The following is a 13,813-nucleotide window of genomic DNA, read 5'->3' on the forward strand; positions in this document are numbered from 1 at the left end:
TGCTGTTTGCCTGTTGAAAATGTTTTCTTTTTAATTTACTGACAGCCTAAAGAAAATATTACTTTATTCATTTAATGTACAGGACATGTGATTTTTCTTTGAAGGCAGTTTGTTCTTGTCTGAGTGCCTGCTGAAAAATGTTTTCCCGATTATTGATTTAATCATTAAATACTACACTGTGTTAGGTCTTGGTTCAATAGGCTACGTGCAATCATTTCAATATGTTTTAATAAACATTGAACCAGTCCGGCCCTCGGCTCATAGCCAGTTTGTTTTTTTGGCCCTCTGTGTATTTGACTTTGACATCCCTGGCCTAGAACAAGTAATTATGTCCTAGTCCTAGTCAATGTTATGTTTACAAACTGACTTGGTAGGCATTGATGGGTGACACATGTTTAATATGAGCAAAGAGCTGTTAGCACTACTAAGATTATTTAAAGTTTTATTTTACAAATTTTACATTTTTGAATTTTTATAATCAGAATTCAGTTTTCTGATAAACAATTTAATGATTTCTATAGTTTTTACATTTTTACATTCCTATAATCATTTAGTTTTACTTTTGTAGAACATACCCACGGTGTTTAAAGTGGTAAATGGCCTGTATTTGACATAGTGCCTTCTAAAGTCCTGGAACCCCCCAAGGTGCTTTACAACACAGTCATTCACCCGTTCACACACACATTCACACCCTGGTGGGGATGAGCTACGATTTAGCCACAGCTGCCCTGGCGTGCACTGACGCCACCGGTCCCTCCGACCACCACCAGCAGGCAACGTGGGTTAAGTGTCTTGCCCAAGGACACAACGACAGCGACAGACTGAGCGGGGCTCTGCAACCTTCCGATTACGGGGCGAGCACTTAACTTCTCTGCCACCGTCGCCCCAGTATTATTTTAGTGAATAATACTTCTTATAATTTTTTATTCTGAATTTTTCCACTTATTTTTCAACTTTGATTTGTTTCCATTTAATAAATTTACTGCTTTTACCAGTAAAATAATTTACACATCAGTGTTTACCCTTCATCACTTTTATTTACACATTTTTACTACATCATTCAATTAATTTGCATACACAAAGTTCCTTTAAAAATTTTTTTTACTGTGTGACATTCTTGTATGAGTTGCATTTAGGGGCGTGGTCCTGGTCAAGACCATCTCCTGAACTCCAAACTGAAGGTTAGAATGGGAAAGAAAGGTGATTTAAGCTATTTTGAGCGTGGCATGGTTGTTGGGCCGGTCTGAGTATTTCACAATCTGCTCAGTTACTGGGATTTTCACCCACAACCATTTCTAGGGTTTACAAAGAATGGTGTGAAAAGGGAAAAACATCCAGTATGCAGCAGTCCTGTGGGCCAAATGTCTTGTTGATGCTAGAGGTCAGAGGAGAATGGGCCGACTGATTCAAGCTGATAGAAGACCCTAACCCTCGTTACAACCGAGGAATGCAGCAAAGCGCTGGTGAAGCCACAACACGCACAACCTTGAGGCGGATGGGCTACAACAGCTGAAGACCCCACCAGGTACCACTCATCTCCACTACAAATCAGAAAAAGAGGCTACAATTTGCACGAGCTCACCAAAACTGGACAGTTGAAGACTGGAAAAATGTTGCCTGGTCTGATGAGTCTCCATTTCTGTTGAGACATTCAAATGGTAGAGTCAGAATTTGGCGTAAACAGAATGAGAACATGGATCCATCATGCCTTGTTACCACTGTGCAGGCTGGTGGTGGTGGAGGTGTAATGGTGTGGGGGACGTTTACTTGGAACACTTTAGGCCCCTTGGTGCCAACTGGGCATGGTTTAAATGCCACGGGCTACCTGAGCATTGTTTCTGACCATGTCCATCCCTTCATGACCACCATGTACCCATCTGATGGCTACTTCCAGCAGGATAATGCACCATGTCATAAAGCTCCAATCATTTCAAATTGGTTTCTTGAACATGACGATGAGTTCACTGTACTACAACGGCCCCCACAGTCACCAGATCTCAACCCGATAGAGCATCTTTGGGATGTGGTGGAACGGGAGCTTCGTGCCCTGGATGTGCATCCCACACATCTCCATCAGCTGCAAGATGCTATCCAAGCAATATGGCCGACATTTCTAAAGAATGCTTTGCACCTTGTTGAATCAATGCCACGTAGAATTATGGCAGTTCTGAAGGAGAAAGGGGGTCAAACACCTTATTAGTGTGGTGTTCCTAACTATTCTTTAAGTGAGTGTATATTTATATACATATATATGATTAGCACTGCCTATTGGGGCTCAGTGAGCCTCCAGCACAGCAGGGGCGCTAGTGCACCTTTTCGCTGGTCAACCACCGAAAAAAGCAGAAACCGGAAGCTGCTAGCAGAGCTAGCTTGTTGTTCTGGTGCGTGAGGAGAACGTTTGAGGCTCTGTAGTAAAAAAAATGTCTTCACCTCAGTCTTTGGGAGAGTTGATCAGCTAAAGCGACTAACTGCTGCTGCTGCAGCAGAAATCTTCTCACCAGGCGGTGGAAACGTTCTCCTCCTCAACAACTTGGTGGAGTTCTTTCCAGAAGCAGAGAAGATATTCTGCGGTCTTCGTGACAATCGGAGCTCCAAAAGCAGGTGATGGGTCAGAAAAGCTTTTCTCTAGACTTCCTGCCCTCTGGATCTGCTGCTGTTCCTTTGGCCTCTCTGAGAAACGCGCTCGTTTTGCTGCTTTCATCAGATTGAAGAGGTTATTGTGGTCCAGTGAGCCGCAGCTACAATTGAAGTGCGCATTTACATGGTACTTTACGGTAACACCGTCTCGCCGCTGCAGAAGAGCTGAGATGAGCGACAGAATGGGCTGAAATCAGGATGACCGACCTGCTAAATGTGCCTTTTTGATACACACATACTAAGTACCTCGAGTACTTCCTGGTACCAAAGTTTGAACTACTTTTACTGTGTACTTTTTCAGTAATTGTCCTTCAAAGTATATCCAAAAAACAAAAGTGCTGTGTTTGAGATGGGATAAAATGGTATTTGGGGAAAAGGACACTAGGCCACCTATACACACATACTAAGTACCTCGAGTACTACCTGTTACCAAAATATGAACTACTTTTAGTGTGTCCTTTTTAAGTAATTGTACTTCAAATTACGTACAAAAAGCTAACAAGCCGTGTTTGAGAGAGGATAAAATGAGATTTGGGAAAAAGGACACTAGGCCACATGTACATGCATACTAAGTACCTCGAGTACTACCTGGTACCAATGTATGAACTACTTTTACTTTGTACTTTTTCAGTAATTGTACTTCAAAATACGTACAAAAAGCTAAACATGCCGTGTTTGAGACAGGATATAATGGAATTTGGGAAAAAGGACACTAGGCCACATATGCATGCATATTAAGTACCTCTAGTACCACCTGGTACTAAAGTAAGAACTACTTTTACTAGCCTAGTGTCCTTTTTAAAAACACAATTCTATCCTTTATCAAAAAGGCACATTTAGCAGCTCTGTGTCATCCTGATGTCAGCCCATTCTGTCGCTCATCTCAGCACCTCTCCAGCAGCGGGACGGGTGTTACCGTAAACTACCGTATCAACGCCCTGGATCTGTCCTCAGCTGATCAGAACCAGAGCGTTGGATCTTTAATCTCCTGCGTTGTTCTGAAGCAGCATCTTAATCAGCTCTCCTGCTTTGTTTCTATTGCAGCTGTTAGCTAAACACGGCTAAAGAAAACCTGCTACCACTTCAGGATCATCCATCAGCATGGACACAGGTACGTGTGTGTGTGTGTGTGTGTGCACGCACGTGTGTGTGTGTGTGTGTGTCTGAATGAGTGAGCATGATCAAAGAGGCATAGAGCAATACATTTACATTCAGTTGATTGAGTCCATGATCAAGAATTAATAAACATAAATTTTCCATAACATTCCAAACAAAAGGAAGCAACAAAACAAAACTAAGGGAGGAAAATAAAAATAAGTAAAACAATAAGAAATATTATCTACTTCCACAACATGTCACCATTAACTATGAAAGCTACATCAATCACGAATCAAGGAATAGGAAAGTGGTCCGATAGGGTGCAAATCAAGTGACTCAAAACAAAAATGATAAGCATCAGAACAAGAAAAATAATAAGTAAAGTAATTGTTAAGCATCAGAATAATATGCTCTGTTATATATTGCATCTATGTACATATGTAAATAAGAATGTGTATATGTTTATGCTTTTATTTTGAAAAGCAAGTGTAGAGGAAGTTATACTTTGACCCTGTGGAATGACTAATAAAAGGGGAGCATTGGTGTTTTGTAGGCGCAGTCAGTGTGTGCTACCACCAGTGAAGGCCCGTTGAAACAGACGTTCTGTTTATGGATTTATTTCCTCCTTTTAATCCTGGAGATTCGTTTGGGAGTCTTGGTCCAACCGCTGGGTAAATAAAACTGCTAACAGTAATAAACACTACGATCAGATATGAAAGGCTCAGAATTAACATGATGAAGTGGGAACACAGCATGAGGTGCTGCGATCATTTGTCTATTGCGGATCGTAATCTCAATCCTGTTAACTCGTCCAAAGAATCGTTCCATACAAGTTGTAATGCAAATATCAGCAAAATAATAAGAACAAAAAAGGTAATAGACACAATAAGTCAAACTCAACTGACAATAATATCTTACGGCAGTTCACAGAGATAGAGTATAGAATCAGCTAAATCAACACAGTTATAAACTTTAAAAAAGCTATTTCATACCTACTGAAATGAATTTACCGTGACGCACAATTCTACAACTCTATGGCACTTCCTGTAAAGAGATTGGGAAGGGTTAGCAGAACCATACAAGACACAAAACATCAGTTCGGTGTATTGAAACATCGGGTGAATTTAGTTTGAAGCTCCAAGGTGCTGACGAATCTTTCAGTGAAGGAGGAAAAATGAACGTTGTAATATTAATTTACGCAGCTCTAACTATGGCAGAGCTGAGGCAAACCAGCCGTTCTTCATCAACGGGCTTCTCTGTGGACTGGGAGTCCCGGTTGGAGAATAGGCTTGAAAGTCAGAGTCCTCTTCCCTTAATCAGGATGGTTTCAGTCTTACGTTGATGGGTACCTTGAAGTCCAGGTCCGGAGCGTAATAACGTAGTTCGGACATGAAGCGCAAAGTTCAACTTCACATTAGGAAGACTTCAGGGTCCTTCCGTGGCGTGTCGAGGCCGTTGTCCAATTGTCAGGGGCTGATCTTCTCCCCGAAAGGTCCTACAGGTCCTTGACCGTGAAACCAGTCTGGAGGTTTGGGTGCAGGTGCTCGAAGTGATTATCCTTTCCCAGCGTCTCTTCTTCGCTGTGTCCTGTTGTAGTTGCATCCAGGGGGTCTTCAGCCGAGGTGGATGCAGGTTACGTTGTCCTGTAGGTGCGCGGTCAGCGAGGAGCCCCAATCCATCGTCTCAGTTCCAGTTCTAGTACCCCCTCAAATGCTGCCGCCTCAGTTGTTCCATCAGGTGCTGAGAGGCGGCCCAAGTGCAGGGCCATGAGTGCGACCAGCGAAACTGAAGAACAACAAGATAGTTTTCCTGCAGAACAAAGCTGATTTCGCAAAACTCCTTCAGAGTTATTTTAAGACGCGTGGGCTCCGTCCATCTGTCGTGACCTGAGTCGCATCTCTGGACTGAAAGGTTGGCACCTCGGTGCTCTACAGCCCTCCGGTGCCAGCGGTCATCCGACCCCCTCTGACTTTCGGATCCATCAAGAGGGTGCCTCTACAGTAATGTAGACATGCAGATAACGTCTGTATGCAGTTTGGTAAATAGCAGCTTATAGCTTATATGCAAACCAAATTCTTTTCTACCCAGAAAGGCACCTCTCTGAGGATACGAAGATTCTGATTATCATCTCATATTCACACCGTTTCCAGACACCCATCTTTTAGTTCCATCCATTCACCGTATAATAGTTAAGCAATCTGTCAGGTCTTAAATGTTTGTAAAATAAATTCTTATTTGTTGCAAACACTGACTGGCTCTTGAATCATAAACGAAGAGTTTACAGTCCCCGAATTAAACAAAGAATCCTAGAGTCTTCTGCTGAATCATCTTAAAGACCGAGCAAGGTGGTAATCTCTATTTATGTAGACTGTCACAGCTACTGGTCACCAGTAATGATAGTAGAGATTAATAGCTTCTGAAGCAAGTTATTTAACCCAAATGACCCTCTACTTAAATGTATTACATCAGCCTCCCCTCCTCTTGAGGCATGAGGCAACTCAGGGCTCACCAGAAAGAAAACATAAACAAAACCGCCTGTTTTAGCTTTATGTACTTCTACTTTTTTCACTGCAGTTTCTATAAAGAGTGAGGATGAAGAGAAACCTCTGATGTCACACCTTCATCAGCTGCAACTAGACAACAGAGGTGTTCCAACCAGCAGCTCAGCTGACCAGATGACAGCAGGAAGTAGCAGGAACCCAGATCTGAACCATCATGATCAGCCATCTGGTTCATCTGAGACTGCAGGTAGGGTTGCAAGGATGACCTGATTTGAGTATTAACCACGGTGTGAACGCTGCGGTTAACCCACCCTAAAGATGTCTCCATCACAGCAAATTAAAAAACTAAGTAATTAGCGGACCAAAACTAACGCCAAACTAAACGGACTTGTGCAGCAAAACCAGCAACAACAAGCACCGGGGCCGCTCCGTTTCCTCCTAGCAAGTGCTTGAAGTCTCCTCTGAGGGAATGCTTTAGATTCCTAAAGCTGCTAAAGGACAAATTCAGGATGATGGCTCGTCCATCTGCAGAGCCGGTGTTCTGACTATCCGTGCTTCCCCGTTAAAAATTCCTACCACAGCGTGTTACGAGAGTTTTGCTCTTGTTTTCAGTATAGTAACAGGCTTATTAAGCACGGTTTATTGTAAATTAGTGATACTACTCAAAAATAAAGAACTGCAGTATAATTATTAGCAAGAATATACAGTGTTTGTCGTGATTTATTTATAATAAAGACCGTCTTTGCCATAATTCCGTGAATGACGTTAAACAATGGGAGACATTTCCTGTTTACAGTATAATAACGTAAATTTACAATCCGTGTACAAGCTAACTGTCAGGTAAACATACAACAAGCAGTAATACAACAACTTCCAAAGGTAGAGCGTCGCTTCAGGTAAACAGCCTAGTAATCGGTCTGGGCAAGTGCATTTCCCTAAGTAGCACATATCAAAAGTACCATGGATAGTTGAAACACAGACAGAAAAATTGTTGCGACTGCGACACCCCCATCTTGTTATCATCTCTGATATCACGCAGACAAATAAGTTCTGAGTCAGATTACATTAGTGCAGGATTACTCAAATGTAATGGTCTGAGGGTTACTCAACAAAACGCCCTGGAAGCACGAGGTCTGGGGGTGGGGGGTTGTAGCTGGATTGTTGGGCCGGGGTGGTGCTGGCGTGGCAGTTCAAGACACAACGCCTACTGAGTACCGCTGCATTAGTGACTGAAGTGATTCAACAGTAATATTAGAATAATCAGTGAACGGGGGTCATTTAGTAGTTTTATTGTGCGTTCTAGTTGTCCTCGGAACTCGGAATTCCCAAGCAGGAAATGACATAACGGGCTCGTTTTGCGTTCCAGCTTCCAACTAGGCGGAAAAAAATGGATGCCAACAGTGTTGTTGAGTACCAAGCCAAAAGAATTATATACCGTAAATCCTCTAATATTAGCCTGTATTCAATTAACGGCCGGGTATCATATTTTGGCCGGTGTCGGAGTCGGCGGAGATAAATAATGGCCGGTTTTTTATTGTGGCCGGGTGGAATGTGGTAACAAGCAAGTATCACTTTTGATTTGCCAGTGATAGACCGCGAGGGTAACTTCAACCGTGCGGAGATGAAGAGGAGGTGAAAATTTGATATCAAGTTGAAAGAGAACGTGCTGATTATGCTGCAGAACACTCTGGGGAGCAGTAGGGGTTGTATGAACTAGTCACTAGTCGACTTCACCGCTCTATAGTGACTTTTTATGCCTGTCATCGACTAGTCGCTGTCACGTGATTATGACCGGCAAGATGCAGTCCTCGGAAAAGACAGCAACCTGCTGTCAGCAGGTGACAAGCTCCAGCGCGTCGGGAGGCAACGCGCTGTGCCAGAGCGTCGGTACTGACACCCGCCGTAAAACGGACATTTAACCACATTGTGACCTTTACCCTCTTGCAATTTAACCTTCCCCTCACCCCATTCTAACCTTAACCAGCTTGCACATGCAAAGCTCTGATTGTTGACGCGCTCCAGACATCTGCGTCCTGAGCACGGCCACAGTAACGTTATCAAATCAGGTGTCGCCACCTCAAAAACTAATTTAACACGCGATCGTTCATGTCGGCTCATTTTCTTTTATGTTTTCTGTCTTTTATTCTTTTATTTGTGCCTGATGCGTTTCGCTGCTGTGGATCGGGGCGCATCACCTGTTTTGTCCTCGGTGACGCATCTCACTGATGCGGCCGGCAAGCAGCTCGCACTCCGCTGTTTTTGCGGTCGGTAGATCTTTTAGAAGTGCAGTTCAAAGGTAACTCATAAGGTGAATATATATGAACCCAGGTAGCAGTTTTTCTTTAGGATTGAGAGGAGATGCAGGAAGATGATAAACAGACAGGACAGAAAAATAGTCAAATAAAAACAAGTTAGTTTTTGTACCTGGTGGTTGCAACAAACAGACAACATTGAAGGTAATCAGAAGTGAGGAACAGAAAATGAAATAATTATTTTAATGTTTAGAGCAGCAGGAACTCCGAGAGGCTGCAGGCGTATCAGTGAGTTTGCGGCCGCTGCGCAGGGGGAGGGGGGAGGGGACTGAAGCAGAAACTCCTGTTGTTAAAAGAAATGAGAGTAACTTTGAAAATGTGGGCGCAATTTTAATTGTCAAAAACTCCAGCGAACCACTAGTTCATTTTGCTCAAATAGAAATTGAGGCCTGCCTCTAATTCTGGTCCTCCCTCCAATAAAGGCCTGGAGCTTGATGAGCTTGAGTCAAATACAGACCTGGGCCAGTATTAGAGGATTTACGGTAAACAAACATCTAAATAATAGTGACACACACGCCCTTCGACAGTTGCCACATACCAGAAAAACATTACAATTCAAATGTAAAAATATAAACACCAGGAAAAGTAAAAACGATGAATACCGGCCAATTTTGGTGACACATGAAAGGTTTCTAGGCTTGAAAACAATTGACTCTATCTGTGCCTCATTTAAACTCAAGAAGTCTGCAGCTAACCATTCCGTCACGTCAGAAAGCCAATTTAACACTTGAATGTCCGCGTCTGGTTCTTTTATTGCCAATTAAATCTGACAATAATCAACAAAGATGTGATAGCTGATGGTGTGAAGTGGAAAAATCTGCCCCAAGGGATGCAGATGAATGGAAAACAGGAGGGGGCCCAAGACTGAGCCGTGAGGCACCCCCACAAGGATAAGTATAACAGAGTTACCTTAAAAAGTAACTCATTAGATTATTAGTCACTGGTAAAAAATAATGTGTTACCAAAGCGAGCAATATGTTGTGTGACAGGGTGAGTGTCACAGTCTCCCGATTGATCATGTGCCCTGGATACTTGGCCAAGGGGATGTCCCTATGGCTGATTAGTTAGCGCGTGACTCTCACCCGGGATTCTGGGGATCGTATCCCACCCGGGCCCTCGTTCCTCCACCTTGCCACAACTGGTTATGTATATTGCTGATTGCACAAACACCACTAGGTATTTTGTCCTGATTTTACGGCTTGTTTTTATTTTATAGACTTCAACTTTTTTCATTACAGTTTCTATAAAGAGTGAGGAAGATGAAGAGAAACCACTGTTCTCACAACTTCATCATCAGCAATTAGAAGACAGAGATGTTCCAACTAGCAGCTCGACTGAGCAGAAGGTGGCAGAAACCGATGGAGGAGCAGAAACTGGCATGAACCCATATCTGAACCTTCATGAACAGATATCCGATTCATCAGAGACTGAAGTCAGTGGAGATGATGAAGAGGATGATGGTGTGAACCTAGACTCTTTCCTGTTAGACTTTAGGCCTGAAACTGGAGACGAAGATATTGGCTGGAATAAGAGCAGGTCTTCTGGGCCAGATGTTAAGGCTGTCAACAGGCCCTTTAGCTGCCCTGAATGTGGCAAACTATTTCTTCACAAGTGGTCTCTCCAGAAACACGTGAGACTGACAAGTCATTCAACAAGAAGGTCTTTAGGATGTTTGGTTAAGAAAAAGTGTGTCACAGTGAAGCAACATGTAGACTCATGCAGGAAAGTCCAGAAAGAAATAATGAGAGTCCACACAGGACAGAAGCCTTTTGCCTGTGAGGTCTGTGGTAAAAAATTTAGCAGTAAGACACGTTTAAACAGTCACATGAGAGTCCACACAGGACAAAAGCTGTTTGCCTGTGAGCTCTGTGAAAAAAGATTTAGCAGTAAGACACATTTAAACAGTCACATGAGAGTCCACACAGGGCAAAAGCCTTTTACCTGTGAGCTCTGTGGTTTAAGATTTACCCGTAAGACACATTTAAAAAGTCACTTAACAGTCCACACAGGACTAAAGCCTTTTACCTGTGAGCTCTGTGGTAAAAAATTTGCACATAAGACAACTTTAAACAATCACATAAGAGTACACACAGGGCAGAAGCCTTTTTCCTGTGAGCTCTGTGAAAAAAGATTTGGCAGTAAGACACATTTAAATGTTCACATGAGAGTCCACACAGGACAAAAGCCGTTTGCTTGTGAGCTCTGTGGTCAAAAATTTGCCCACAATGTAACTTTAAGCCGTCACATAAGAGTACATACAGGACAGAAGCCTTTTGCTTGTGAGATTTGTGGTCAGAAATTTACCCATAAGTCAACTTTAAACAATCACATAAGAGTCCACACAGGACAGAAGCCTTTTACTTGTGAGCTCTGTGGTTTAAAATTTACCCGTAAGACAACTTTAAACAGTCACATGAGAATCCACACAGGACAGAAGCCTTATGCCTGTGAGTTCTGTGGTAAAAAATTTACCCATAAGGCAAATTTAAACAGTCACATGACAGTCCACACAGGACTAAAGCCTTTTACCTGTGAGCTCTGTGGTTTAAGATTTACCCGTAAGACAACTTTAAACAATCACATGAAAGTCCACACAGGACTGAAGCCTTTTACCTGTGAGCTCTGTGAAAAAAGATTTAGCAGTAAGACATATTTAAACAGACACATGAGAATCCACACAGGACCAAAACCTTTTGCCTGTGAGATCTGTGGAAAAAATTTGACCAAAAAGTCAAATTTAAACAGTCACATGAGAGTCCACACAGGACAGAAGCCCTTTGCCTGTGAAATCTGTGGTCGAAATTATCGACAGATGGGAACTTTAAAAGTTCACATGAGAATCCACACAGGACAGAAGCCTTTTGCTTGTGAAATCTGTGGTCGAAATTATCGACATATGGAAACTTTAAAAAGTCACATGAGAGTCCATACAGGACAGAAGCCTTTTGCCTGTGAAATCTGTGGTCGAAATTTTCGACTTAAGGGAGCTTTAAACAGTCACATGCTTGTCCACACAAGATAAACGCCTTTTGCCTGTGAGCCCTGTGGAAAAAGATTTACCCGTAAGACAACTTAAAACAATCACGAGAGTCCACACAGGACAGAAGCCTTTTGCCTGTGAACTCTGTGATGAAAGATTTCACCAAAAGGTTACTTTAAACCGTCACATGACAGTCCACACGGGACGGAAGCCTTTTTCCTGTGAGATTTGTGGCCAAGGATTTAGCCGTAAGACAATTTTTGACGATCACATGAGTGCCTACACGGGACTGAAGAAACTCACTATACAAGTTCTAGAAATGATCATTATAGCAGAGTGCTGATCATTGATGCACTCCGCAGGCAGCTGCGTCCTGTGCACGGCCACAGTAACATTCTCAAAGTGGCGCCATCAAAGGATATAATTGTTTATGTCCGCTCATATTTTCTGTGGTACTTTGTCTTTTATTTGTGCCTGACGTGCTCTGCTGCAGTTCAGATCACCTTCAAAACTCAGTCCCATACCCAGTGCCGTATAAAGGCATTTTGGGGGCCAAAGTAAAACTTCCTCTCACAGGGCTCCACAAAAATAAACAATCAATGATGAACAAGAGTCTGCTTCTAGACCTGCAGGAGAAAAAAAGAAAAACGACACACAAGAATAGAACAGGAGCAAATAATCACTGTCAACCTGATGAGGAAATATTAAATCAACATTGTTTTACAGAACAATCAAACAATAATAAATCACAGTGCATTAAGTGCCAACCACAGCCTCAAGAAATGTGTTGAACGTGCCCAAGTCCATACTTTTGAGAGCACCATGTGAGCACCTGTGTGCGTACCTGCGCTTGTATATATAAGGTTTCTCTATAGGAGCGTCCAATAGAGAGTGTGAGGGGCCACAGATCTGCCCTCCAAAGATGTGTAGGAGATGGAAGGAGCTCCAAGTCTCAGAGATCCAGGAGCTGCCCCAAAGCCCAGAGACCCCAGGGAGACTGCAACCAGAAAAGCCCCTGCCCCCCTCAAGAGGCGCAGAGAATCGCCCCGGGAGGCCACAACCAGCAGCCGGCGGAGTCCCAGGGGATATCAGCGGCAAGCCTACAGGCCCGCACGCAGCCTCCCATCCCTAAGTCGGTTGAGCCCGGAACCCAGCAACTCGGGGACCCAGAGGCAACCAGCCCCGCCGGAGACCCAACAGAGCCCAGGGACTCAGATCCCACCAGGTAGCCATCGAGATAAATCAGGCAGATGTCAAAATTTTTAAACCCCCTGACCCGGGAGCCGCGAACACTCAGGCAGACCAAGGCACAACACTCCACACCAAGTGTGGCAGGGGAGAGGAGGCGAAGATGTGTAGCAGCAAAAGTTGTTCCAGGAGAGGGGAGGAGTCAAATGCCCCACCTGACATAAACAGTCGTACTCAAACATAGTCACACACTCCCTCCCTCATGCTGTCATGTACAACCTAAGACATGCTGCACAAAGGTACAACCATCATCGGTTCTCAGAGTTCGACCCTTCCTGCTGGGGTGCTGATGAGCAGGCTCCTCCACCCAACGCCGAACAAAGCGACCCACCACCCCAGCCAGACGGCCAGACCCCCTCCTAGCCTCCATTCCCGTGAAACCAAGCAACAACAGAAGTGTGCTAAGACCCCTAGTCTCCCTCCGCCTGCTCCAATATAGTGTTAGTGTGTGTTGATGAGGTGTATTCGTGGCTGTGGTGAGCGGGCAGTGCAGGCATCATCTGGCCTACGCCAGCTGGGGGAGAGAGGATTGAGAATTCTGGAGAAAGAGTAAAACATCATCTCCATAAAGACTGATCTTTTGTTTTATCTTCTTACACTTTATGCCTTTAATACCTGTTGTTTGCCTAATTGCTGAAGTGTTTTATAATTTTTTTAATCTCTTTTGGTTTGTTGTACCTTGTACAGCGCTTTGGGTGTAGCTTTGCTGCTGTAAATGCACTCTATAAATAAAATTGACCTTGACTATTCATAATTATATACACTCACCCAAAGAATTATCAGAAACACCACACTAATACGGTGTTTGACCCCCATTCACCTTCAGAACTGCCTTAATTCTACGTGGCATTGATTCAACAAGGTGCTGAAAGCATTCTTTAGAAATGTCGGCCATATTGCTAGGATAGCATCTTGCAGTTGATGGAGATGTGTGGGATGCACATCCAGGGCACGAAGCTCCCGTTCCACCACATCCCAAAGATGCTCTATCGGGTTGAGATCTGGTGACTGTGGGGGCCGTTGTAGTACAGTGAACT

The 13,813-nt window shown here is 43.6% G+C and overlaps 1 protein-coding gene across 1 annotated transcript; it reads left to right on the top strand.

Moving 5' to 3' along the window:
• Positions 1-464: 464 nt before the first annotated feature.
• LOC129152217 (zinc finger protein 271) lies at positions 465-12,454 on the top strand. Its single transcript, XM_054733850.2, has 4 exons — positions 465-2,601; positions 3,682-3,748; positions 6,310-6,483; positions 9,787-12,454. Exons 2-4 carry the CDS (start codon positions 3,739-3,741, stop codon positions 11,568-11,570), a joined length of 1,968 nt encoding a protein of 655 aa, XP_054589825.2. The 5' UTR covers positions 465-2,601; positions 3,682-3,738; the 3' UTR covers positions 11,571-12,454.
• The last annotated feature ends 1,359 nt before the right edge of the window (positions 12,455-13,813 follow it).

The sequence above is a fragment of the Nothobranchius furzeri genome, chromosome 2 (assembly GCF_043380555.1).
Source record: "Nothobranchius furzeri strain GRZ-AD chromosome 2, NfurGRZ-RIMD1, whole genome shotgun sequence".
Classification (NCBI taxonomy): Eukaryota; Metazoa; Chordata; class Actinopteri; order Cyprinodontiformes; family Nothobranchiidae; genus Nothobranchius; species Nothobranchius furzeri.

What these genes read in the sequence shown, in the direction of transcription:
- LOC129152217 (XM_054733850.2), top strand. An exon ending in TGGTTCATCTGAGACTGCAG is followed by an intron (nt 6,484 to 9,786) that starts GTAGGGTTGCAA and finishes TTTTCATTACAG; the next exon opens with TTTCTATAAAGAGTGAGGAA.